The 25,092-nt window shown below is 53.4% G+C and overlaps 1 protein-coding gene across 7 annotated transcripts in view; it reads left to right on the top strand.

The window, feature by feature from the left end:
• ADAR (adenosine deaminase RNA specific) overlaps nt 1–24,232 on the top strand; it is a 38,598-nt gene extending 14,366 nt beyond the window's left edge. For 2 of the 7 annotated variants that reach the window (XM_041744917.1, XM_041744878.1), the window contains 14 exons: nt 6,289–7,709; nt 9,235–9,418; nt 9,845–9,993; nt 10,530–10,674; nt 10,777–10,967; nt 17,287–17,512; nt 17,745–17,916; nt 18,212–18,305; nt 18,737–18,859; nt 19,111–19,244; nt 20,723–20,905; nt 21,191–21,303; nt 21,570–21,697; nt 21,792–24,232. In XM_041744917.1, coding sequence (XP_041600851.1) covers nt 6,997–7,709; nt 9,235–9,418; nt 9,845–9,993; nt 10,530–10,674; nt 10,777–10,967; nt 17,287–17,512; nt 17,745–17,916; nt 18,212–18,305; nt 18,737–18,859; nt 19,111–19,244; nt 20,723–20,905; nt 21,191–21,303; nt 21,570–21,697; nt 21,792–22,029 — 2,793 coding nt within the window. In that variant the 5' untranslated portion in view covers nt 6,289–6,996 and the 3' untranslated portion in view covers nt 22,030–24,232. Of the gene's footprint in view, nt 1–982; nt 1,285–6,288; nt 7,710–9,234; nt 9,419–9,844; nt 9,994–10,529; nt 10,675–10,776; nt 10,968–17,286; nt 17,513–17,744; nt 17,917–18,211; nt 18,306–18,736; nt 18,860–19,110; nt 19,245–20,722; nt 20,906–21,190; nt 21,304–21,569; nt 21,698–21,791 lie in introns of those variants that run through there. The other 5 variants (XM_041744887.1, XM_041744904.1, XM_041744911.1 and 2 more) reach the window with 5 other exon arrangements.
• Nucleotides 24,233–25,092: the final 860 nt, after the last annotated feature.

The raw sequence follows: 25,092 nt of genomic DNA, 5'->3' as shown, positions 1-25,092 counted from the left end.
TTTTCAGAGGATGGCAGAAGTGCTCTAGTAGGGTAAGTGCTGAGTCATGGGGAAGCACAAAACAAGGAACTACAGACTGCACCCACTCCTCAACCCAGAGTAGGTGAGGCTTTCCTAGGAGGTAATAGCTTCATCAAGCAGATCTTGAAAGACTGCTTCATCAGGAGTTTAAGACGTACATTCTAGGCCAAGGAATAAAGGTGCAAAGGCACAGAATGGAGAAAGCACAGCACACAGGAAATGTGAAATTGGGATGATGAATACTTGGAAGGTGGATGCTCAGAGTGGACCAGCTGGACCTGATGCTGGGAAGGGCTGCCTTGTGAATCTCACAGACAGTGGGGACGAAGTGGAAGTCAAACACAGAGAATCAGTTCCTCACTGGGGAGGGATGGGGACTATCTATCACCAGAATTGATGGCTTGGACAAAATAGAGCAAATATATAAGCCTATCATGAAATCACTTTGGGAAGTCATGGCCAGAGTGATGCAGAATAAGGCCTGGATTTATCAGCAGCACATCTTAAGCCTCAGTTTCTACATCTGTAATTTGGGAATCATGCCTCTCTGGCAGAGCTGTGACCAGGAAGGAGGTAGTGCCTGGAGAGTACTTAACCCTTGCCTGAGGAGAAAGGAACATGTGCTGGGCCTGTTTCATGATGTAGACCCTAAAATGTGCCCATGCTGTTGTTGGTTTAAGTTCGTTTATAACATGCTGGGAATGTGAACAAATGGTCCAGAGTGGGAACTAGTCATCTGAAGAGAGCTGCCCCCACCCCGTCATCACCACACTAGTGCTGGACTCACAGGCAGAGGCCAGAGCCTCAGGCTGTTTCTGCAGAGCCGAGGCACAGCAAGGCTTTGTTTCCTTCTGCTCTGTGCCTTGTACTCCTGCGTGGGGCAATGCATGCATTTAGCTGCTTTCCTATAGAAAGGCTATCTTGTCCCAATGTCCTGCAAGAAAAGGATTAGATTGGAATAGGTGTGAAAGCAGATGGCTCTGGCTGGCTCGGTTCAAGCCCCTCCTCCCTGCTAAACTTTCCAAAGGGGAAGTCCTTCAGAAGAAACGAAAGTGAAATTGAACCTGGGCCATTTCGCCTCCCCACCAGGCCGCCTGCCCAGGCTGTTTACTACGCTGCTGACCCCCAGTGGGGCACTTGGTGTCTGCTCAGCAGGCGGGTGGCCAGCCCACCTGGGGAGGGCCACCTGGGTGGGGTGGGGGGGAGGGAGGTCTCCAGCTCTGCCCCGGGACATGCATCCAGGAAGCCATGGACCCCAGACAGGTAAGCCAGCCAGGCCGCCTCAGTGCAGACCTTGCTGGCCTGCGCGTCTCGGACCTGAGTGTGCTGTGCCTGTGTGCGTGGGCTTGTGTGCGTATATGTTTGTGTGTGCGCGTGCTTGTGTGAGCATGCGCCATGTTCTAGGAATTTGCCTCCTGCCTGTTAATCCTTCGGAGCTGAGCAGTACGGGGAAGGACGCTTTAGGGGAGGTTGCGCAGGGGTCAGAGGAGCAGAGCCCCGGCCTAGGCAGCCCTCTCCCTTTCTGCAAGGGCCCAGTGTTAGCGCCTCTTGGGCAACACGCTTCATTCTTACCCACCCCCTCTCTGCACCCTTTCCACTTCCTTTAGGCTTCTGGGAAAGGAAAAATAGCCCTTCTTACCTATAGGAGAAGGTTTGTACAGAGCAGCTGTATTCATTATTCTAAAACCTGGAAAAGCCTACTTGCCCTTCACCAGATGATTGGATTAGCAGAGTGGGTAGTACAATGGTATACTGCTAGGCCAGAAAGGAGGAGGAAGCTGCTGGTCCCACGACTAGAACTTCACATTCACTCTGCGCTGCAGAAGAGGCCAGGCTCAAAGACAATAAGCTTACGGGTCCTTTTACACGACACTGTAGGAAGAACAAAGCTAGAGGCATAGAAACAGGAGGCAGCTGGGGGAAGGACTGATGGCATAGTGCATGAGAACCTTCTGGGGAGATGGAAACTGATGAAGTTTTGGAATATAGGCGAGGCTCAAAGCTGACGACCAGGAAAGAATTCTTGAGATGTCTTTGGTGCAAAATGGTGGTTTTATTAAAGCCCTGGGACGGGACCCGTGGGCAGGAAGAGCTGCTGCCCCAGGCTTATGAGGGGTGGCTGATTATATACCTGGGAGTTGGAGGGGTTTGGCGATAGCGTACTCTCTGAGGAATTTTGGAAGCAAGGTTTCCAGGACCTTGAGGGGCTAGCTGTTGTTGGGGAAAGGTTATTACCATCTAATAAACCCTGAGTCATGAGACCCTTCAGATGGATATCGGTGGGTCATGTGCTTGGGGGATGATTGCCAACATGTATCTTGGGGGGTAGAGATAAAGGAAATTTCTAAAGGAATTTTTATATGTTAAAGTAGACTTACAGGCTTCTGGGGGTCAGGCTAAGATTGCCTTTTGCCCTCAGCAAAGTATGAACATCGAGGCAGTGAAGTCCTCCATAGAGGAATGTCCCTTTGCCTGTTTCAAAGACTTGTCAATATGCTGTCTTAGGCTCATGCCTTGTCCTCAGCTAGCCCTATGTTCCCCATCAGAAACGTCCTGTACTTTGATGGTGGCGGTAGTTACAGGGCTGTATATGCTTGGACTCCATACAGTCAAAACTCAGAGTAATACATTAAAAAGGATAAACTTTATTATGTAAATTATACTTCCATTTTTAGATGCTATATCCCTTCCTTGAGAGGATTAGGGACACCTGACCGGAAGGAAAAGCATTTCTTCACACATACCCATATATGAGCCTGTGTGGTAAAAGTGGAGGCTCAGCTCTTGATCCTAAATGTGTGAGATTAGATAAAAGTGAAATGGGTAGGGCCATGAATGTGAAGTGACTGGGAGATGTTGAGGGATTTAGGAAGGATCCCCACGGGCTCACTCTTCCATTCAGTGGCTTTCCACGTGGCTGTTCTCAAGCCACGCTTTGGCTTGGCTTTCAGGAGACCTAAGGGGTAGAAAGACAGCATTCACCCTGTAAATTCCTTAAAATAACTGTTGTAAACAGTTTGTTGTAAACAAATACACATACACTCTTCTTCCTTCTGTCTCTGTGTTCACTGTGGTGTGCTCACACATGCACATAAGGTGGGGCTTTTCCTTTTGGTTCCAAAATGAGCTTATAGCCTATCTGTTCTTTTTCAACTTGCTTCTTTGTTGTTATTTAACATTGTATCATTCCTAAATTTTCTCCAGGTGAATATGAAACACATTGTTTAGAAAAAAAATACTGTTCCATAACATAAATGTGTCATAAGACGATTCGGCTCCTCTTCTATAGTTGGACATTCAAATATTTTGCAGGTTTTAGCCAAATAGCAGCAGTTTAAATTGACATTTAGCAAGAAGCTGACTTTAACCACTTTGCAAAACAATTGTTTTACCAGAGTTACTCCAACAGCTAGTGGGAAAATCCCAAAAGTCCCTGTGATGATGCTGTTAGATGGAAGAGTTGCACCTCTGGGGCATCTTGTTTCCCCAGATGTTGGGTCAAGATCATGCTAGAGGTGCAGAGATAACATAGACATGTCCTCACGCCCCTGGGAGCTCACTGTGAAGTAGACTGCCCCCACCCCCACCCCCATCCCCAACTCGATCCCTGATGGAGACTTTCGGGAGTGGAGGCTCGAGTATAATTTCTGCAGCACTTAATATTGGTAATCACCTTGCAGGTACACCACAATCTATATGTGCTGTTAAAAGAAAAAAGCAGGGATCCCTGGGTGGCGCAGCGGTTTGGCGCCTGCCTTTGGCCCAGGGCGCGATCCTGGAGACCCGGGATCGAATCCCACGTCGGGCTCCCGGTGCATGGAGCCTGCTTCTCCCTCCGTCTGTGTCTCTGCCTCTCTCTCTCTCTGTGTGACTATCATAAATAAATAGAAATTTTAAAAAAAAAATTATTTAAAAAAAAAAAAAGAAATTAAAGCTGAGAACTTTAAAAAAAAAAAAAAAAAAGAAAAAAGCAGTAGTAAAGTAAAGATAAAAGGTAAAGTAAGTGGTATAATAGGAATTGAGAGGGAGGGGTTCAAGGAGAGGAAACTCCCATGGGCTGCAAGTCAGAAAAGTCTCCAGAAGGAGTAGCAGTGAAGGAGATCTCTAAGGGAAGGGTCAGAGCTGCCCTGGGGCAGCAGAGACATGGTTGGGCACGCTGGGTTGGAGCAGAGGTGTGCAGAGATGAAGGCTTTGTGCAGCCTTATGAGAAGTAATTAGGGGCTGGCGCTGGAAAAAGACACATTTATGAGAAACTACGGGGTGGGGGCAAACAAGATCATGCTTAGCAACTACATAGTGGACGTGGGAGGCAAGGGAGGAAGGCCAGGGGCAGAGCTGGCTCCGGTTTCCACGTAACAACCACGAGGGGAATCCTGCCATCAGCAGTCGTAATAGAAGGGCTGGGTTGAGGGGAAAGGTTAGTTTGGTTCAGATTATGTGTGTTTGAGGTCATGAGGGGTATCTACGTGGACAGATTGGGCGTTTAGAAATTTGAGTTTTAGCTTTACAAGGTGGTGGCTGGAGGGAGGAGATTTGAACACTGGAAGGCTGATAACCCGGGGAAGGAGGAAGGAGCCTTAGACAAAATCTTGGGGACCAATGATACAGAAGGGAAGAAAGGAACTTGGACAGACAGATAAGGGATGGGAGACCTGGGGGCCATGTAGCCAGGCCATGGGAGAGGCGTCTGTAAACACACTGTTCATCCACTGTAAGCCCTTGTACGCTTGCCAAACTGAGCTGACCTCCGAGTGAGGACCAGAGCTTCCACACTGTCCGCATCCTCCCACAGTGTGTGGGGACCCCAGAGTAAGCAGAGGGGACAGGGCCTTAGGGTAGGAGGGAGCTGGCCATAAGGATATGGAAGCCTTGGGAACAGCTGAGCCCCAGTCACGGTAGCCACTGGCACAGCAGTCCCTCCAGAGCACAGATGGAAGCTGTAGAAACACAGGGAAGTCACTGTCAGAAAAGAGCAGGACTCCCCAGACTGCAGCCCCCACGCGGGGCTTTGTTTGACAAGTTGTGTGCCACGGCCTTGCCACTGCCCCTGGACATCTGTGTGGTCCTTTCCTGGAAAGAGCTCCAGGGTCTGAGGAGTGGGGGTGGCCCCAGCTAGAGGAGCAGGGAGATAGAATGAAGGGCCCAACCTAACTGAGAGCCTAATTGACGGGGTGGGGGTGGTGGCTGAAGTTCTAGTAGGCAGGGCACAGCTGCCTGCTGGTCCCTAGAGCCTTCAGAAATTCCAACAGGGGAGGGGACAAGCCTGAGGAAACACTGTTGCTCCCTGTCACCCCTGCCCCCTGGGTCCCTTAAATGCCTCCTGCCACTACCCCTCACACACACACACACACACAGCACCTGGGAAAGAGGACAAGAACTGGTCCATGTGGTAGCAGAAGAGGTCGCAGGTGCTCAGTGTCCTGGGGGAGCTGTGACAGTGCCACAGCCTGTGCTCCAGAGAATGGGAGGCTGGGCGACATGAGGTGAAAGCTGTCCTTGGAGGCGGTAAAGGGAGTGTGCGGGAGGGGACAGCCACAGTACACATCCCAGGGAGGCCAGGGTGGTTTGGGTGACAGTGGGTCTGCCCTTCTAAGCCTTCTAAGCCTGGGTGCTGCGCTGAAGCATGAGGACAGTGTGTGCTTTTTCCCTGAGGATACTGTAATCTGGGCCTCCTGGGGCCGGGGGGGTGACACGTGAAGCTGCGAGGTCTGGTTGTCCTTCCCCAGCTGGAAGGAGGCTCTGTGGTGGCCTCAGAGGACTGGGGATCCGGCCATCCCACCCATGTGCATCTTTCCATTGTCCCCGCCATCCAGATGCTGGATTCAGGAGACCTGGGGCCCCATGGAGACTGCTTCCTCATCCCTTGACTCCCTTGGCATTTTGAGGTGGTTGTTCTGCTTTGTGTTTAAAACAAAATGGTACTTATTTGTTTTTATCTTAAAAGGTTAATTACTTTGCAGAGTGGACAGCTTCATTCTCAACCCCCTAAAATCCTGGGAAGAGGGAGAGAATGCTTGAGGGTAGCTTGAGAGGCCCTGCAGCGGTGACAGCGCCCCGCGTGCTCCTGGCAGCTTTGCCTCCTGCCCCCCATTCTTCCCTGTGGTGGTCCCAGGCAATGCTGGGGGGGGGGCCCAGGCCCCCCGTTGCTGGTTCCCATGGCCACCTCTGCGCCCACCAGGAGTCCGATATGGTGCCCTTAGACTGAGAAGGGACAGGCACACTACTGTGGTCCAGATTCACTTTCTTTTCCATCTTCTCGTTCTGCAGGGGTGTCCCCTCAACAGATACCAACCCCATCCATTTCAAGGCTATGAGCACAGCAAGCCCAGACTCCAATGGCCAGGCCCGAGATCTTATCCAAATAGTTTCCAGGTCCAGCAAATAGAGTTTCTCAAGGGGCTGCTCCCTGCAGCACCCCTAACTGGAAGACAGGTGCCGTCACTGCCACCATTTGTCCCTGGACTTGGGCCCAGGTTTCCAGGACCACCTTCCAGAAGCAGGGAACTGGGGACCTCAGGTATCCCCAGGGGCGTGCCTCCCAGAAGTCAGGAGCTCCAGAGGGAGTCCCCGTGTCTTTCCCCACACAGCAGGACTGTACCGTGGAGAGGTGTCGACTGGCTCTCTTCACATTTCCAGGAACTAGGCATCAGCCAGGGCAAGGAGGAGAGAGTCTTAGAGCTCTTGCGGGGGCTCGGAGAAGGGAAGGCTGCCACAGCCCATGACCTGGCTGCAAAGTTCAGAGTCCCGAAGAGGGAAATCAATCGAGTTTTATATTCTCTGGCAAAGAAGGGTCAGCTGCATCGGGAGGCAGGAATACCCCCTCTGTGGAGAATCGCCACGCAGGCTGGGAACCGGCACAGCCAAGTAGCCAGTGTAGACGCTCGTCGACAGGAAGCTCCAGACTCAGAGCCCAGTTTGGAGACTGAAGACAGAAGCTTCAAGTCTGCCTCAGAAGCTCCTCCTGAGCCTTTTGACATGGCTGAGCTCAAGGAGAAAGTTTGCGACTACCTGTTTAACGTGTGCAGCTCCTCTGCCCTGAACTTGGCTAAAAATATTGGCCTCACCAGGGCCCGAGACGTAAATGCCGTGCTGATTGACCTGGAAAGGCAGGGCGATGTCTACAGGCAAGGGACAACGCCCCCCATATGGTATCTGACTGATAAGAAGCGAGAGCGGATACAAATGAAGAGAAATGCAGACCTCGGCCCCGAGACCATCCCAGCTGCTGTGCCTGAGACCAAAGGAGATGCTGTGGCCTCCCGTCACGTAGCCGCGCCAGCCACCTCGGACGGTGTGGCGGCCGTAGAAGTGCAGAATGGGCAGGAACCTGTCATAAAGCTGGAGGAGAACAGGCAGGAGGCTGTGCCAGAGCCAGTAAAACCGAAGCCGCCTGCCCATGACAATGGCCCCTCAAAAACAGGGTATGTTGACTTTGAAAATGGCCAGTGGGCCACAGACGACATCCCAGATGACTTGAATAGTATCCACGCGGCACCAGGTGAGTTTCGAGCCATCATGGAGATGCCCTCCTTCTACAGCCACGGCTGGCCACGGTGCTCACCCTACAAGAAACTGACAGAGTGCCAGCTGAAGAACCCCATCAGCGGGCTGCTAGAGTATGCTCAGTTCGCTAGTCAGACCTGTGAGTTCAACCTGCTAGAGCAGAGCGGACCGCCCCATGAGCCTCGGTAAGAGACCGCCCAGGAGCCGTCCGGGGTCGGGGTCAGGTGCTCCTGCCCCTGACGCCAGAGTAGCCTCTCGACTCGGGGTGGCCCCCACCTCTTCGCTTTGCCTCTCTGCCTTTTGGCTAAACTGCCCCCCTTGGCCCTCCCTCCAGATCTGGAGCAGGAAACGTAGGCCTTGCACCAGCTGGAATGCTGGCTGAGCAGTAAGGAGGCTGACCCTTGGGCTGGGAGGCAGTTTACTGGACTAGCTTCCGTACCTCCAGGTGTCAGCCTGGAGGGAATGAAGCCTGGACCCCCTCCCACCCTCTTCCATGGACCTTTCTCTAATTGGAGTTACCCAGAGGGCACAGGAGCTGGTGGGTCAGGGCAGGGCCCAGCCACCCACTGCTCAGCTCCTGCCAGGAAAGGGTAGCATCACAAGTTGACGGGCCTATTAAAGGTGGCAATTCGAGTGCACCATGCTTTTCTCCTTTGAACAGCCGGCTCATGCCTACACCCCTGCAGGCCTGCAAACAGATAGGGCTGCCAAAGGGCCTAGGGCAGGGCTGGCAGCATAGGATAGAGGCTGTACACCACTACCACCAGAGAGCAGGCCAGGGGGGTGGTGTGCAGTTCCATGAACCTTTACGTTAGCCACGGGCTGGTTTCCAAGGGCATGGCTTCCCGGCTGTGACCCCCGTTCCTTATGTCAACCGTCTTCATGACAGGGATGGCATTGCAGGAGACCTGTTCCAAGAAGGGTGTGTCTGTGTGGAGACCAGGCCAGGACTGACTCTTCTGGATAGAGGTTGGGTGGCACTTGTGCTGTTTTTTCCCTCCACACCTTCCCCACAACTGAGGGAGAGTAGTAGGTATTGTAGGTAACCTTTCTTTGGACTCCAGCTGTAAGAAACATTGGTGCCATATTCAGATATTTCAGAAGACCCAGGAAATGAGAAATGTGACCTACTTTTTAAATGAGATCCCAGATTGAACGGAGAGCCAAACAAATTTGAAACCTTGAGCACAGGAAGTCCAAGCTAAGTCCAGAGGCCTAAACCGGAGGCTTCTTGGTTTCCTACCTAACAAGGGGAGACGCCATTCAGCTCAGGCTGCAGACACGGAACTGTAGTGGGACTCAACTAGACAGTGAGAGTGCCGGGGCTGGGAGCAGGTGCCAAGGATGGGCAGGTGCCTGATGTCTGGGGCATCTGGGGCATGAGGCTCAGGAACCCTCACTCCCTCTAGGAGCTGCCCTAGAGGTGGCCAGTCGACCACAGCTGCTTTAGAACCAAGACCGTAGTGGTGATTTTAGCTCATCATCTTCTGTATGGTTTCTATCTTAACTCATTGCTAAGAGGTAGCAGGTCTCCCCTGCATTGTGTCTGCTCTCGAGAGCTCTGGGGAGAGAGTCCCTGGCTGCTTTGTTTCCGGAAGGCAGGGACTGAGCCCCTCTGTATCAGGGGAGGCTCCAGGGTGCAGGGCCCTGTGGAGAGGGCGGCAGGGATGGCTGGGCCTGTGCTCACACGTCTACTCACTTTCTGTCAAGATTTAAATTCCAAGTCATCATTGGTGGCCGAGAGTTCCCCCCAGCTGAAGCTGGCAGCAAGAAGGTAGCCAAGCAGGATGCAGCCCTCAAAGCCATGACAATCCTGCTTGAGGAAGCGAGAGCCAAGGACAGTGGAAGACCAGAAGAACCCTACGACTGCTCCACGGAGAAGGGATCTGAGAAGGTAGGCATCCTGCCCTCTGGGAGGCTGCTGTGTGCTGCCCACATCCCCAATGTAGTGGCATGTCAACTGACTGCCACAGGTGGTCTGAACGCAAGCAGCTGTTCCCCTCCAGCCTCGGCCCCATTTCAGCTGCACTCCCCCCTCACACCCAGCATTCCTGTTTGCCCACCTCCCAGCCCAACTGGAATTACAGGTTCCAGGCTTAGAAACAAACTTAACGATGACCCAATCCAAGTTCCATTGTTAGCAGATAAGACATGAGACCCAAAATGTTCCAGTAGCTCACCCTTTCCTGCCCAGAAACCCCCTCAACCCCCTTCCCTTGGAAAGCTAGCCCTTCCGGGTAGCTCAGCCCTCACCATTCTCTACCAGGATGGCCTGGCCTGTGGTTTCTCAGCTCTTTCTCCTGTGTCTCGTTCTCTCCAGACTGCAGAGGCCCAGCCCAGCACCCCTTCAGCGACATCCTTCTTTTCTGGGAAGAATCCCGTCACTACCTTGCTTGAGTGTGTGCACAAGCTGGGGAGTTCCTGTGAATTCCGCCTCCTGTCCAGAGAAGGCCCTGCCCATGACCCCAAGTACATCTCTTGTGTCATGTATCTCCACTGAGGTTTTCTCAGATGAGAGATACATTCTTCTGCTTGCCTCCTGAGAGATGGCAGATTAACCCACTGAGCAGCCACACCTGTTTGCAGTATGGAAAGTGGGGAGCCGCAAGGCATGCTTGCTGCTGTGGAGCAGACAGTCTGGGATTAGGAACTCAGAGGGCAAAGCAGGGACCAAGCACTAGGGAGACTCTCAGCTTGGCAGTTATGGTGGCGAGTCTGAAAGGCAGCCTCGGCTCCGCACACCAACGTGTTCACGAGGAGGGCTCCCCGGAGGAGGCACAGCCAGCTTGATGCTCACATGTTACATTGGGGTCAGCCAGGCTGAGAGGCCGGGGGCAGAAGAGGGTGGAGGGTGCTGACTCGTCAAGGCAGAGGGGCTGTGTGGCCAAGGCCCAGGGGCGATGGGTGTGAAGCCGTGCCAGGTGGTAGAGGATGGCCCAGCGGGGGTGAGGTGGGTCTTTCCTGTCAGCACCTCTTTAACCCTGGCCTTTCTGCTCTCTTGCCAGGTTCCAGTACTGTGTCGCCATGGGAGCCCATACTTTCCCCACCGTGAGTGCCCCCAGCAAGAAGGTGGCCAAGCAGATGGCCGCAGAGGAAGCCATGAAGGCTCTGCATGGAGAGGCAACCAGCTCGGCCACTTCTGAAACCCAGGTGGGCCGTTGGAGTGACCGCGCAGCTCAGGCCCGCCCGTGCGTCCCTCTTCATGTCCGAGAGTGCTCATGGCTCCTCTCTGTGTGACCAATTCTCCTTCAGCCCGGGGGCACGAACACAGAGTCGTTTGATAACCTGGAGTCCGGGATGCCCAACAAGGTCAGGAGGATTGGTGAGCTGGTCAGATACCTGAACACCAACCCCGTGGGTGGCCTGTTAGAGTACGCCCGCTCCCACGGCTTTGCAGCTGAGTTCAAGTTGGTCGACCAGTCCGGCCCTCCACATGAGCCCAAGTGAGTGTCCAGGCCCCAACACGGCCACATGCACCCCGGGGAGGGGGCGAGGAAGGGCAGTGGGACCACGGTGCCGGGAGGGTGGGCCCCAGAGGACCCGCAGTGGCCGTCCAGAGAGTAGTCACTCTTGCAGCAAGTATGCTCCTTTTTAATGTTTCTAGCTAATTTTAGTTTTTAAAGGAATATGTATATGCATAGAAAATCATTGAGGCTGGTTGAAATCGTCTGCAGAGAAAGTGCCCTTTCTATCTCAGTGCTGGTTCCTCCCTAGACTCATCCTGGTACCAGTTTCTTGAGTACTTCTAGAAGTTTCCATGCATATATTGGTACATTTTCTTTTCGTTTTGCTTTTGAAACAAAAATAAGCATCAGTCCATTCTCCATCCTATACCCCAAGTACACACCTGCCCCCTTACTTACCACTGAGACTTAAGGTCATCACGTATCTCAGATACACACACCTATCAGACTTCTTTTATAACTACATACTTCTGTATTTTTCCTGAATTTTTTTTTTAAACCTATACTCTACACCCATAGTGGGCTCATTGTGAGCCCAAGATCAAGAGTCACACGCCCCGTGGACTGATCTGGCCAAGCACCGCCTACAGCCACATGTTTTGTTGAATAGATACTTTTACAGCTTTTAAAGTTGTTTTATCAAACAAGAGGTCTTTCCTAAAACAGACGCCCATGTATCCACCACCTAGTTTAAGAAAGAGAACATTGCTATTTGGTGTCGAAGGCTTTTCATTACGGATTTAAGCAGCATCTAGCACCATGTGGGTTGGACAATGTCTTGCTCCTAGAAGCACTCTCCGTGCTGAGTCTGCTCGCATGTGCAGGCATGTCCAAGGCAGACATTTTCAGGAGAGGGATTTCTGGGCAATAGGGCACGTACAGTTTTTCTAAGGGTTTTGTTTGCTCTCCCCTCCTAGGTGTCCCAACACAACAAAATGTGATAACTTCACATGTCTGTGCATCCTTCCAGAGCATCTTCGTACAAACGCCAGCCAAGCTGGCACATTTCCCCTTTTGTTACAGGGAAGCACATATGTGCATTCATACCTGCCTTGCTTTTTTGTATCTAACAGAATAATCTCAGGATGTTTTCCATAGCACCTTCTGTTCCTTGTATGAAATTGCTCCTGTAGCGTCCCAGGGCACAGGCATATGCTGCCACTAGCCCCAGTGACCAATATGTGGATCCTTTCCACGCTTCGCTATTACAGACAGTGCTGCTGTGAATAACATCTTCAGATGCAGCTAAACTTTGGTAAACATTACCGAATTTTCCTCTAATGAGGTTATACCAGTTTATGCTTCCATCGGCAGTAAAGAATGGCCCGTCCCCTTGGCCATGATCACTATGGAACCACAGGTCTCCCCCGCAGTCAACAAAGAGAGCATTCCTTTGAAATTGCTGTCCAACCAGCACTGAATGCTATTTTCACTTCTTGCCTTTTTCCATAAAAGCAAAAACCGTCTTCAGATTTCTTTTGGTTGTGGTGGAAACAAGTACTTCTGTAGGTCTTTAGTAAAAGGGGAGTGGCGTAACACAGACTTTTGGAGACGGGATTTCTGAATCAAAATTTTTATTTTGCCATTGTAAAATGTGAGAGGTGGTGTCTCAGTGCCATGCAAAGATTAGTCTGTATGGGTTGGACAATGGTAAAAAAGTGCATCTGAAGTCAAAAGCCAGCAGCTTACTTCATGGTGAACCAGAGCTGTTCCCAGTAGCCAGGGGACACGTGGATACCCGTGTCCTTGTTACTTCTCAGTGCGCTGGCACCACCATCTGATGCCATCTGTTAAGACAGAGGACATGGGGATGGGAAGCTTCCGTCATTTGCAAATGCTGTGATCGAGTACCTGAACTGTATGTGAGAAGCGGGAAGAAATATCAGAGCCAGAGGGGAAGTCAGGAAAGCAGGGAATTGTGAAATAACTATAAACTTCGGAACTTCTCCACAGGCAGCAGTAGTCAGCAATTCGAAGATAAAGTAGAAGAAAGCCTATTTGCAATAGCAACTAAGCAGATATAAGACCTTGGCACATTCTGAGCAGGAAACATGCAGGCTCTGATGCTCTGTGATCAGATAGGAGAGCACAGCTGTCCCCAGGTTAGTCTTTGCCTTTCACATGATCCCAGTAAAGTCAGTGGCAGAATTAATTTCTTTATTTTAGACCTGGAAGACCTGATTCCCAGATTCATATGAAAAGTTCATGTGGGAGAGTAGCCAGAAAGTTCTGATGGAGGGATGAGCTGCACGGTCTGTGGCGCATTGGCCGGTGGGCGGAAGCAGGGAGAGCTCAGCCTCATGGAGCCCCTCACAGCAGACACAGATGCAGACAGGGCTGTGGGCGGGGGCTGGGGAAGCTGCCTGCCGCATCTCAACAAAAGATGTCGCATGGTGTGGTGTCTCCAGCTGCACGGGAGCGCCTGGCCAGCTCGGTTGGTGGAGCGCATTACTCTCGATCTTGGTGTTATGCGTTCGAGCCCTATGTTGGGTGTAGAAATTGCTTAATAATAAAATCTTAAAAATATATACATAGAATCATAAAGTCTCTAGGTAAAAGCAGGGCTTTTAGTTTTAGAGTTTTCGAGCAGCAAAGCCTTTCCACTCAAGATATAAAGTCAGAAGGAAAAATATGGAGGTGTGGCTGTCAGGAGACTTGGTGTGTCTACAAAGAACTGCTTGAGGATGAAACATTAGGGGCTCATTTCTTTCAGAAGGAGTTCTTTTCCAATTCAGTGGGAGAACCAAGTGTGCGAACTGTATGCTCCCAGGAAAGCTTGGAGATGTATTAACAGGGGAGGTGCTCAGCCTCACCCTGTAAGGGAGGCAACTGTCTGCAAGCTCACAGTGTCTATGATGTCTCTCGTCCTGGCGCTTCGGCCGAGGGTGGTGAGGGTGCTGTCTGTAAGGGCACCTCTGGCCTCTGCCATCTGCAGGCCTGCTGGACCGGGCACCCACCTGGCATGGAGCAGCACGTGGCACCGAGCCAGAGCCGTACGTGTGAGTGTACGCATGCGTGTGCCGCCGTCTGGGCCGCGGTGCTTAGAAGCAGCAGGCTGGGTGTGCACAGGGCGGTGACCAGAGTCCTCTCTGCAGGGGTGGAAAGCAGCCACAGCATTTGCTTCAGGAAATGAGGGACATTCTCCTGACATGTTCTTCACTGTTTGAATTTTTACCTGTGTGGTAACAAACTGCTTGATTTTGAAAGGTCGTTGAAGGAGAGAAGCTCACAAAGTGGTCTTATTTTAAATTTGTCTTCATAGTAAAGGGATGTTACTCATTTCTTCATGTGTGTACGTTATCTGTTTCTGTTGACATGAACTTCCATTCATGTCCTGTGGCTTTTACTAACCTTGCATGTAAGAGCATCACCATGATGAGAAGGGCATCTCGCACATGGACCCGAGGCACCAGGGAAGGCCCTTGTGCCCCTGTTGTGGGTGCGCAGGCTCCGCGAGGCCTGCCCCCCGCCTGCCCTTGGCACTCGGAGGCCCTCCCAGGTCATCATCCTCACTCTGCATGCATGCGTGCTGTTTATCTCCTCTTTGCCTTCCGTGAAACCCTGCCAAGGACTTCCTGTGAGCCAGGTGGAGGCATGGGGACTGCCCCTGAACATGGCAGATGTCCCCCGGCCCTGCACCCCGCACCCTGCAGCAGTGCCCAGGCTCCTCAGGGCAGGGGCCGGGCACTGCCCCTGTGGCCACCGTCACTGGCCCACTGGCAGAACACACACACTCACCCTCTGTCTTCCCTTCTCTGTATCCTTCTTGGCAACCTGGACATCAGGACTTTGGCACGTCCCTGCCAGAAAGCACGAGGTGTATAGTGTGGCCCCGGGCTCCCTTCCAGCTTCCTGGCGCTTCCCCTGGACCTGTCTGGTCTGACATGCCCCAAATAGAGCTCTTGGGCTCTTGGGTTTGTCCCTTTATCCTCTTTTCCCCTGGTCCTTCCCATCTCCATAGGTGACCTCACTATCCACCCAGTTGCTCAGGCCAAAAACCTAGGTGTGAATCATCATCTCTACCCCCTTCACATCCTGCAAGCAAACCAGCCTTGGGTTCTGTGTGTTGGATGCATGGTTCTCCAGACCCTCCCCTCCTCTGTTCACTCAGAGAATGTTTATGGACTATGTTCCCTTTGGACAGGAGCCAGATTTGAATCAGTAAGGTCTCCTATGTTGCATGTTGAAAAGACCTCAAGTCAAGAATCCGCTTGGTGTGGCCTGACCTAGGAAGGACCTGGGGATGGCGAAGAGAAAGCCAGAGGTCGTGGGAAGGGGCTGGTTAACCCCAAAGCCTGTGGCGGGAGGCTGGGTGTCTATACTGGCCGCAGAAAGCCTTCCTGGGAACTGTCTTTTTTTTTTTTTCTTTATGGGGACTGTCTCTTGCTCCCCATCCCCACTGGCCCCCTTCAGCGTTTTCGCTATTTTCATTACTAAATTCTCTTTCCCACTGTAAGAAAACCATTGTTGACCCTTTGCTCTCTTCGGATTCCCACCAAAACCCCCCTTCCTTACTCTAAACAATGACTCCCATCACACTTGAGAAATAGCAACGATGATATGACAGATACCTTATCTTTCCATGGTCAAACCCTCCTGCCTGCATCTGCACAGGTGTGAGGGACCCAGCCCCCTCCCCATGCCTTGTGCCCTCTTCCATGCACCACCTCCCTCCCTCACCCCTGCATGCCACAGCCATTCCCACAGCCATTCCCACTGCGCCCCTCACCACCACACCTCTCCTCGCCTTCTGTGTCTTTGCTTCTTGAGCTCACTGTCCCCCTCAGTCCAGGAAAAGGTTAACCTTGGGTTCCCTGCGGCTGCTGTAGAGCCCAGTGCAGTTTGAAGGGTTCCAGCTCCATGACCACAACCTGTACCGTGTATAGTTCGGTACACATACAGGCACACCTCATTTTACTGCACTTTGCTTATCACAGCTTCACAGGCGCTGGGATCTTTTATGGATGGAAGGTTTGTGGCAAGTCTGCATCGAGCAGTCCAACAGCATTTGCTCACTCTGTGTCTCTGTGTCACATTGTGGTGATTCTCCCAATAATTTCCATTATTACAGTGAGTAATCTGATCAGTGATTACAACGTGCTAAAAGTGCAATTGATGGTTAGCCTTTTTTTTTCTTAGCAATAAAGTTCTTTTGAATTAAGGAATATATATTGTTTTTTTAGAACTAAAGCTATTGCACACCTGAGAGACTCAGTGTAGTGTAAATATGACTTTTATGGGTACCCAGAAGCCAAAACATTTATTTGACTTGCTTTATTGTGATACTGGCTTTATTGCCATGGTCTGGAGCTGAGCCCACGAGGTCTCTGTGGGGAGCCTGCCTCTGTATATGTGTGTGTGTGTGTGTGTGTGTATCTTTGTGTGTAGAATTCATGTTCGTTTCAAACACGTGGAACAGGCATGAGGTTCCCTCGAGTCTCAGGCAAAGGTCCTGCCCAGTTTGGCCCCCACTGCTTTCTGGCCTTTCTCATGCCACGTCCCTCTCCTTCATGGAGCCTCCTGCAGCCACCAGCCCCCACACACCTGCTGGCAGAGGAAGGTGCACAGGCACGCAGCCACGTAGGATGAGCAGGGCATCGTGGGAAGCTTCGTGTGAACATGAAGGTTGATTCCTTTTACAGCCTGAGCCAGTGAATGTCGAAAATGAAGCCTCACATGCAGGTGGATTATCCAAAGTGGGCTTCCCCCCCAGCAGTTCAGGATGTGGTTGTACTCTAGGATTCTGAGACCTTGGGTGGTGGAAAGCTGAGGTCCTTCTGTATAGCAGATCATGACCTTTCGACCACTCCACGTTGCATCCTGTCGGGAAGTGAATAGGGAAAAGAATCTGGCACCTTCGGAGGTAGGGCAGTAGACAGCAGTGATTCGAGTGCGGAGAGAGCATCCCGTTCCTTTCTGCTTAGGGTACAAAGAAAAGTCTGCACTTGGCATTATCTCTAAACCCCTCCTGGTACTTGAGAACCTCCTTTACAGCGGAGGCTTAGAGCCTCTGCGGGCTGGCGCCTTGTCCACATTGAAGGGCACAATGATGTCACCCAGTTCTGGAGCCACCCTTGATTTGTTGCAGGTGACTTATTGGCGCTCAAAGTTTCCTTTTGAAATGTGTTGACGTTTGAGCAAAGTCATTTTAGAGATAAATACTCAGTAGATAAGAGAGCAGGTGGTATCTGATCTATCAGAAGTGTCAGGCACCGGTGCCCTGAGTCTGGGAAACGCTGCCTTAGAAACAGCTGTCGGGTCGGGTGCTTGTCTTTATCCCCTGCTTCTCATCCCAAAGGTTCGTTTACCAGGCAAAAGTTGGGGGTCGCTGGTTCCCAGCCGTCTGCGCACACAGCAAGAAGCAAGGCAAGCAGGAAGCAGCAGATGCGGCCCTCCGCGTCTTGATTGGGGAGAACGAGAAGGCAGAGCGCATGGGTTTCACAGAGGTAACCCCAGTGACAGGGGCCAGTCTCAGAAGAACTATGCTCCTCCTCTCCAGGTCCCCAGAAGCACAGCCAAAGACAGTTAAGACGTCTACTTTTGGTGCTATCTTTTTTTTGGGGGTCCTGCTAACTCCTCTCTGGGTAGAGTTGGCTCTTAACTTGCTGTCCTGTGACATAGTCCTGGGCTTTCATTTGTGCCTCGGTGGTACGCAGAGCTGGGACAAGCACAGCGAGAGGGAAAGGCGGCTCGGCTGAGAGCTCTCGGCCCGCCGGGCCCCAGCACAGCGGCCCTGACACAGCCTTGTGCCCACAGCTCCCCCTCACCGGCAGCACCTTCCACGACCAGATAGCCATGCTGAGCCACCGCTGCTTCAACGCCCTCACTAATAGCTTCCAGCCTTCCCTGCTGGGCCGCAAGATCCTGGCCGCCGTCATCATGAAGAAGGCCTCTGATGACCTGGGGGTGGTGGTCAGCCTGGGGACAGGTCAGTGAGGGCCTCCTGGAGGGCCATGAGGGTGCATCTGGGGTGCAGGAGGCCCACTCCGACTTCAGCCCCTAACCAATAGCCTCTGTCCCCAGGGCGCCTGGGCACAGGTCTGTGATCCCTGCAGGTGGGACAGAGCCCCTGGGATCCTGGGTGCTCTCTGTGCTCAGCAGGGCATCTGCTTCTCCCTCCCCCATGCACACTCCCGTTCTCTCCCAAAGAGAAAAACAAAGAGCCTGCCCTGTTCAGCCTCTCTTCCCTTGGAAATATGACATTTGCTTTGCACGCCTTCCAGGGAACCGCTGTGTGAAGGGGGACTCTCTCAGCCTGAAGGGGGAGACTGTCAACGACTGTCACGCAGAGATCATCTCCCGGAGGGGCTTCATCAGGTGGGCAAGTGGGGCCCCACCAGAGCCTTGGACTGCCCCTGCCGTGGAACCCGCCGTCTGCAGCCTCCCTCCTCCCTCCACCTCTGCTTCAGCCCCTTTCTCAAAAACCGCACAGTAACCTGGTCCTCAGGGCTGTAGGGGTAAAGAGGCCATGCACTGGCCCATCTGGCCCTGTAGGTTACCTTGGGAGGCATCAGCCCTGTGGGCCTGGAACCCCCTAGAGCCCCCAGGTTGGGCACTGGGATCCCTACGGCTGCCAGAGCGAGACACTCTTAGACATGAACTGGTTGAGAGGCTGGCTTCACTGGACAAGGGGTCCCCAACACCTATCCCCCGTGAGAACCCGCGGACGGCCAGCACCTCTCAGGCTTCCTTTTTGGGGCCACATCCCTGAACTGGGGCTGTTGTCCTAGCCAGAGCTCCCCTCGTAGGTTTCTCTACAGTGAGCTGATGAAGTACAACCCCCAGACCGCAAAGGAGAGCATCTTTGAGCCTGCCAAGGGAGGAGAAAAGCTCCAAATAAAAAAGAGCGTCTCGTTCCATCTGTACATCAGGTCTGTATAGTCTGTGGCTGCCATGTGGGCCCTGCCAGGCTCCAGGGTTGGGTCTCCAAACACGCTCCTGGCCCAGAGCCATTCACTGGGCCACTCTCAGCTCTGTGATCAAGGTAATATCACTGGGTACAGCCCGTGGGAGGTTTCTGGAAAGGCCCCTCGTGTCCACCACACCTGGCTGTTCTCAAGCCCCTGGGAACTGGAGGGACCCACTCCACAGGCGAACTTTGACGGATGCCCCTATTCTATAGCACGGCCCCATGCGGGGATGGCGCCCTCTTTGACAAGTCCTGCAGTGACCGAGCTGTGGAGAGCACAGATTCCCGCCATTACCCTGTCTTTGAGAACCCCAAACAAGGCAAGCTTCGTACCAAGGTGGAGAATGGTGAGTGACACTCGCCCGCCCTATTTCCCTCAGGAAGGCTCCACGGAGCCCCAGGCCCATCACAGGCATGTGGCATAGCTGCCAGGCTTTTGCTGTTGGTTGCTAGAGCTTGAGGATCTGTTTGCTGGGAGGGAGCTGACCCGGGGTCAGGGGTGGTGTGTAGGAGGGCCAGGATTCCACGCTGAATCTGCTAGTCAAGGAGATCTCCGAGTCAGGGCATGGAGACACCCCCCTGGCGCTCAGGGCAGGAACCTGGCTGGAGACAGGTCGCTTTCCTATAGTTGATCTTTGTGGCAGGGCGGGGGGGGGGAACCACTTGGGTGGGCAGCAGGGATACAGGACCAAGCTGCAAGGAGTCATGGAGGTGGGCACCAAATGTATTGTTCCCTCTGATGTACTGGCTCCTCCTCCCCCCGGGCCAGGGAAGGGGGCTCCTCATGCCTGCCCCCAGTCCTCAGCTTAGTTACCTCCTTGTCCAAAACCCACAGAGCTGCCCAGGACCCAGCAGCTTACTCTGGGGCGCATCCCCAGGACCATGGAGATTAGGTCATGCTTATTCATAACAGTGAGAGTGGGAACCATCCCATTGTCTATCCACGGGTGAGCAAACAAAACAGGGTTCATGCACACGGTGCAGCCCTGAGAAAGCAGCCAGTCACTGAAGGTCACACATTCTGTGGCTATGTTTATACGAAACATCTGGGACATAGAGACACTTTCTGCAGAGACAGAAAGTAGATTCGTGGTTGCCTGGGTCCTGGGCTGGAAGGGATTGGTGGAGACGAGGACGCTTCTTTAGAGGGTGGTGAACGGTTCTAAACTGGACCATGGGGAGGGCCACATGCCCCGTGAATATACTACACACCATTTAACTGTGCACTTTACATTGGTGAGTTGTATCTCAATAAAGCTATTTAAAATAAATCAGTGCCCTATAGCAGTTTCCCACCACACTTCACACACAAGCCACACCCACACACACAGGCACATGGCTCAGGCCCACTGGCTGTTTGCCAGCAGCCTGGACAACTGAACCTCTCGGTGCCTCAGGGCCTTGGCTTGTGCTGTTCTCTGTGTCTGAAACCCTCTTACTCAGCCATTGCTTCTCCTTTGTCTTTGCTACACTGGCAGTTCCACCCAGAAGCCCCCCGCCATCTGCACTATCACTCCTTCCCAGTCTTCTGGCACTGTTCAGAGTTCTCATATCTGTATGGCTTTGCTGGCTTACCATTTCTCTGCCCCTTTCTACTGCCTCGCCCCCACATACGTCCCAGAAGCATGGGGATCTTCCAGTTTTGCTAGCTGTGGGCCACAGCAGGGAGTCCAATGTCTGGTGCATAGTAGATGCTGAGGAATCTGTGAACAGTGGCTCAGTGAGCAGCCTTGGTCCCAGCATGAGGGCCATCAACCCCGCACTGGGGAGTGGTCTGGCCCCAGCACCCCAGCATCCCTGTGGCTCTGACCAAGTCCTTCCACAGGGGAAGGCACGATTCCCGTGGAGTCCAGTGACATTGTGCCCACATGGGACGGCATCCGGCTTGGGGAGAGGCTCCGCACCATGTCATGCAGCGACAAGATCCTTCGCTGGAACGTGCTGGGCCTTCAGGGGGCGCTGCTAACCCACTTCCTGCAGCCCGTGTATCTCAAGTCAGTCACTCTGGGTAAGGGCCCACCGCTGCCGGCCTGCCCAGTGACAGAGAGACTGCCGCAGGGTCTGGGCTTCCTTGCCACCGCCAACCCCCACCCCCTGCCCCCTGCCTGGAGCCTGATGTGTTGTGCCTGTGGCTTGAGTGGATACATGCCCTGTGCAGCCCCACCCACAAGGCCTGCCAATGAGGGTGCCACCTCTGTCTCAACAGCACTCCCCGGCCCCCTCTCTGCCCCCCATACACCTCTCAGCAACACCTGGCACAAACACAGGGGCACACACCTCCATTTCCTCACAGGCTACCTGTTCAGCCAAGGACATCTGACTCGTGCCATCTGCTGCCGTGTGACGAGGGACGGAAGTGCCTTTGAGGACGGATTGCGGCCCCCCTTCATTGTCAACCACCCCAAGGTGCTCCCTCCCTTTTCCCTTGACCTTCACTGTGGGCAGGGGGGGAATGTCGTGGGTTTCCCGGGAGCTGGTCCTCTGCACTCTCGGACACCAGGGGCTTGCTTCTTAGGTTGCAGCATATTTGCATACAGTTAGGGTTCACCAAACAGCATCCCAGACCAGGAGAAAGACCCCCAGCTGCCCCCTCTGCCCCAGGGGCCCTGAGTCCCTGCAGCAGGACTTCCCAGAAGGCCTCCATCTTCTCCCTCCCACCCCTGGACTCCTAGGTGGGCCGAGTCAGTGTGTACGACTCCAAGAGGCAGTCCGGGAAGACAAAGGAGACGAGTGTGAACTGGTGCCTGGCTGACGGCTACGACCTCGAGATCCTGGATGGGACCCGAGGCACCGTGGATGGGTGAGGCCCAATCCACCATGCCCCCCCCACATGCCTCCCACAAGCCCCCCCCTTCTCTGGACCCCGGGGACTCACCAGTGCCTCTGTCCCCCAGGCCACGGAACGAACTGTCACGTGTCTCCAAGAAGAACATTTTCCTCCTGTTCAAGAAGCTGTGCTCATTCCGGTACCGCAGGGATCTTCTCAGACTCTCGTATGGCGAGGCCAAGAAAGCTGCCCGAGACTATGAGCTCGCCAAGAACTACTTCAAGAAGAGCCTCAAGGACATGGGTTACGGGAACTGGATCAGCAAGCCCCAGGAGGAGAAGAACTTTTACCTCTGCCCTGTGTGAGGGGGGCCAGGGGCGGGGGGCCACACAGCTGGGCCGTAGCTTCCTCATCTCTTCAGTCTCGGGGAGGGGAGGAGATCCTTGTCTTTTCCTTTTTTCTTTCTTTCTTTTTTTTTTTTTTAATTTTTTGGTGGGAGCAGGTTGATGACCCTGAGAACCACCAGCCCCCTGCCCTTTCTGTGGCAAGGGAGGCCCGTCTTCTCCTCCTGCCACACAAGCACGAGGGTCTATGGCCCACCTCCCGCTCAGCCCCACTTCGGTGTCCACGTCCTCTGCCGTGTGTTTGCTGCACCAACTCTCACCCTCCAGGTCAGGCCCCTATCTGCCATCTGTGCTGAGTTCTGCAGGGCCAGAGGTTTCACTGGTGATTCTGCAGGCCCCTCCGTCTCCCCTCTGCCCTTTTGCAATTCCCTCATGATCACTAAGCTTCTCCTTTTCCTCCAAGATAAGAGGTGAACTTACAGAATTCGGTGAAATACACAAGGACAGGGTTGTAAAACTGCGGTTCATTAATTCCCAGGGCGGGCACGTCCCGAGTCTGCAGGTGATGTCCAGTGACCTTCGGGTCTTGCACTTTAGCCAGCGGGGAGGGCTGGGCTGCCGAGAGGGCCAGCAAGGCCTAGGGGTGGCCCCTGCCGTAGCAAACGCCCCATGGGGTGACACCGTCCGCCCCAGGGAGCACAGACATGCCTCATGACACCGCCAGCCCAGCTGTCCTCCAGAAGCATTCCTATGGATTTGTCAGGCCAGCAGGGCACAGATCCCAGTGCACAGCAAGGGTTCTTGCAGGGCAAGTCCTTGGCTCAGATAATCAGGACTTAGAATCAGGGCAGATCAATCATGTTGGGTCAGATCACTGTACCACCCAGTACCCTCATGACACTGCACCTGAGAAAGTTGACCAAGTCATGGGTAAATTAGGAGTTTTTTAAAATGTCATAAATGTTGATTCTTAACTGCTACAGATAATCTGTAATTGCACAGAATTTAAAGTCAGACCTAATTTTCCATTTATCAAGTGCTCCTGTTTGCCAGCTCGCTTCAGAAGGGCCAGCCATGGCCTGAGGTCTCCTGGCCTATCAGGGAATCTTTGTAGGATGGATGCTCAACAGCAGTTAAAACCCTGTGAGCTGGGACCCCCACCTCCCCCTCCCCGTCCATACCTCAGGCTTGTGGTGACTCCCAGGGTCAGATCCTACAGTGTCTCTGGAGGCTGGCTCGATCCTGCATCAGCCACACCCCACCTCCAGGGGTACCCCCCTCACTGCCTGACAGCGCCCGGGCCTGTGCCCTCACATGATTTTCCCTCCACCCCTACACCCCACAGACTACTGACAAGGCCACCCTGTCTGGCCCTCCTCTTCAGTGGTAGATACACCCACACTTTTGTTCTTGTGGCTACTATTTCCTCTGTGCTTTTGACCAAAAATTGACCAAAATTAAAAGAAAAAAAAAACATTCAAGTTTTTTTTTTTAAAGTATACTAAAGATGTCTGTGGAACAGCCAAGTGTCTCAAGGAACTGGTAGGGAAACAGTGCCTACTTATGGGGCGGACGGGCCTGGCCCCATCCTGCACACCTGCTGGGGGCACATGAGGCCTGTCTTGCCCAACGTGGCTCGTCCCCCAGGCTCTTCAGACTGGAGGGTCTGGCCTGCTGACCCTACAGAACGTCCAGACCCTCCGCTCCATCTTGGGTGTTAGAATCTCCAGCAGAGCCCCACTCAGCCCAAGGTCAGATGAGATGCATCTGGTTTCTGCCATAGGAAGGGGGCACAGCATCCTGTGCTCATGTGTGTGCTGGAGACAAGCCCGCGTGCGGCCTGTGTCCCTGCGCCCCTCGGGGCACAGCTCCTATCCACAGTGCTCACCTTTTTGTCAAATCTTTGTTTTTAGTAACCAGGACCCCCTCCTTCCTTTTTTAAAATGATCTTTGTAGTTGATTTGTCTGAACTGTGGCTATTGTGCATTCTCTGAATAATCACTTGTGAAAATTGTCGCTGCTCAAAGCTATTTCCTTTACTCTCGTTGAGCGACTGTTGGTTTGGGTCCTGGTGTGACTCCAAGAGCAGATTGGAAAGAGCCCAAGCACAGACTTGGTGCTACCAGGGCTGCAGTCAGGTTTACGATTCCGCTTTGATGTGTCCCCTGATAACCGTGACTAACAATATACATTCCTCATAAATAAAGAAAAATCTGAATTGTTAGAAAGTTTCCTGTCTTGGCTTCCCCGGGAAGGGAGAGTGGGGGCAAGGGGGCCATGGTCCTGGGGTTTCTGGGGCTGGGCGTCCTTTCCTGACTGTCCCGGCCCCACACCCAGCGCCCCCACAGAGCCTCCAGGTTAATTAACACCTTGTGCTTGGAGATGTGGGATGCAGGATTCCAGCCTGGGTGGGAAAACCACCTGTGACACAACATCTCAAGTCATGTGCATCACCCCTACTCTGTTGGGGTGTGTTTTTCTCCAGCCCAACCCCAAACAGTACTCCCGGCAGCAGCCGTCCCACCTGCATGTTTGGAACAAGTCTCTGGCCGGGCTGCCGTCTTAGGAGACCTGCCATGGCCTTCAGCTTGGGGAAGGCACCGGATCATATTCCCGCAGGGCATCAGAGGGAATGTGCCCCTTTCCACGCGGTGACAGCCCAGAGGCTAGCACACTCATCCCTGACTTTTTAACATGCTGTCCTCCTAGAGGACACAGAGTCCTGGTGAAGCCTCCTTCCCCATCCACTGCAGATGGGACAGTGGAGGCAGGAGGGCCGGTGATGTGTTTGGGGGCTTGTAAGGGGCCACAGCTGTGCATGGGTGTCATTCGTGATCTGCCGAGACCAGTGCTGAGTTGGCTGGATGGTTTCTGAGGACAGCAAAGGAGAATGCCTCCCGCGCCAGGATGTACCAGGGACCTCTTGGTGACTCCCGATCCCCTACCCTCCTACCCCCCTACCCCCCCAGGGGTTCGAAGACACAGATAATTTCCTTTCTTCACACCTAACTTGAGCACCAGACCTGTGTGTGTGGAGGGAAGGAGCCTATCCCCGCCACCAGCTCCGAGGGGCTGGGAGAGACA

Source organism: Vulpes lagopus, chromosome 1 (genome assembly GCF_018345385.1).
Source record: "Vulpes lagopus strain Blue_001 chromosome 1, ASM1834538v1, whole genome shotgun sequence".
In the NCBI taxonomy this organism is placed as follows: Eukaryota; Metazoa; Chordata; class Mammalia; order Carnivora; family Canidae; genus Vulpes; species Vulpes lagopus.
The sequence above is the reverse complement of the archived record's forward strand: the minus strand, read 5'-3'. Positions and strand labels throughout refer to the sequence as shown.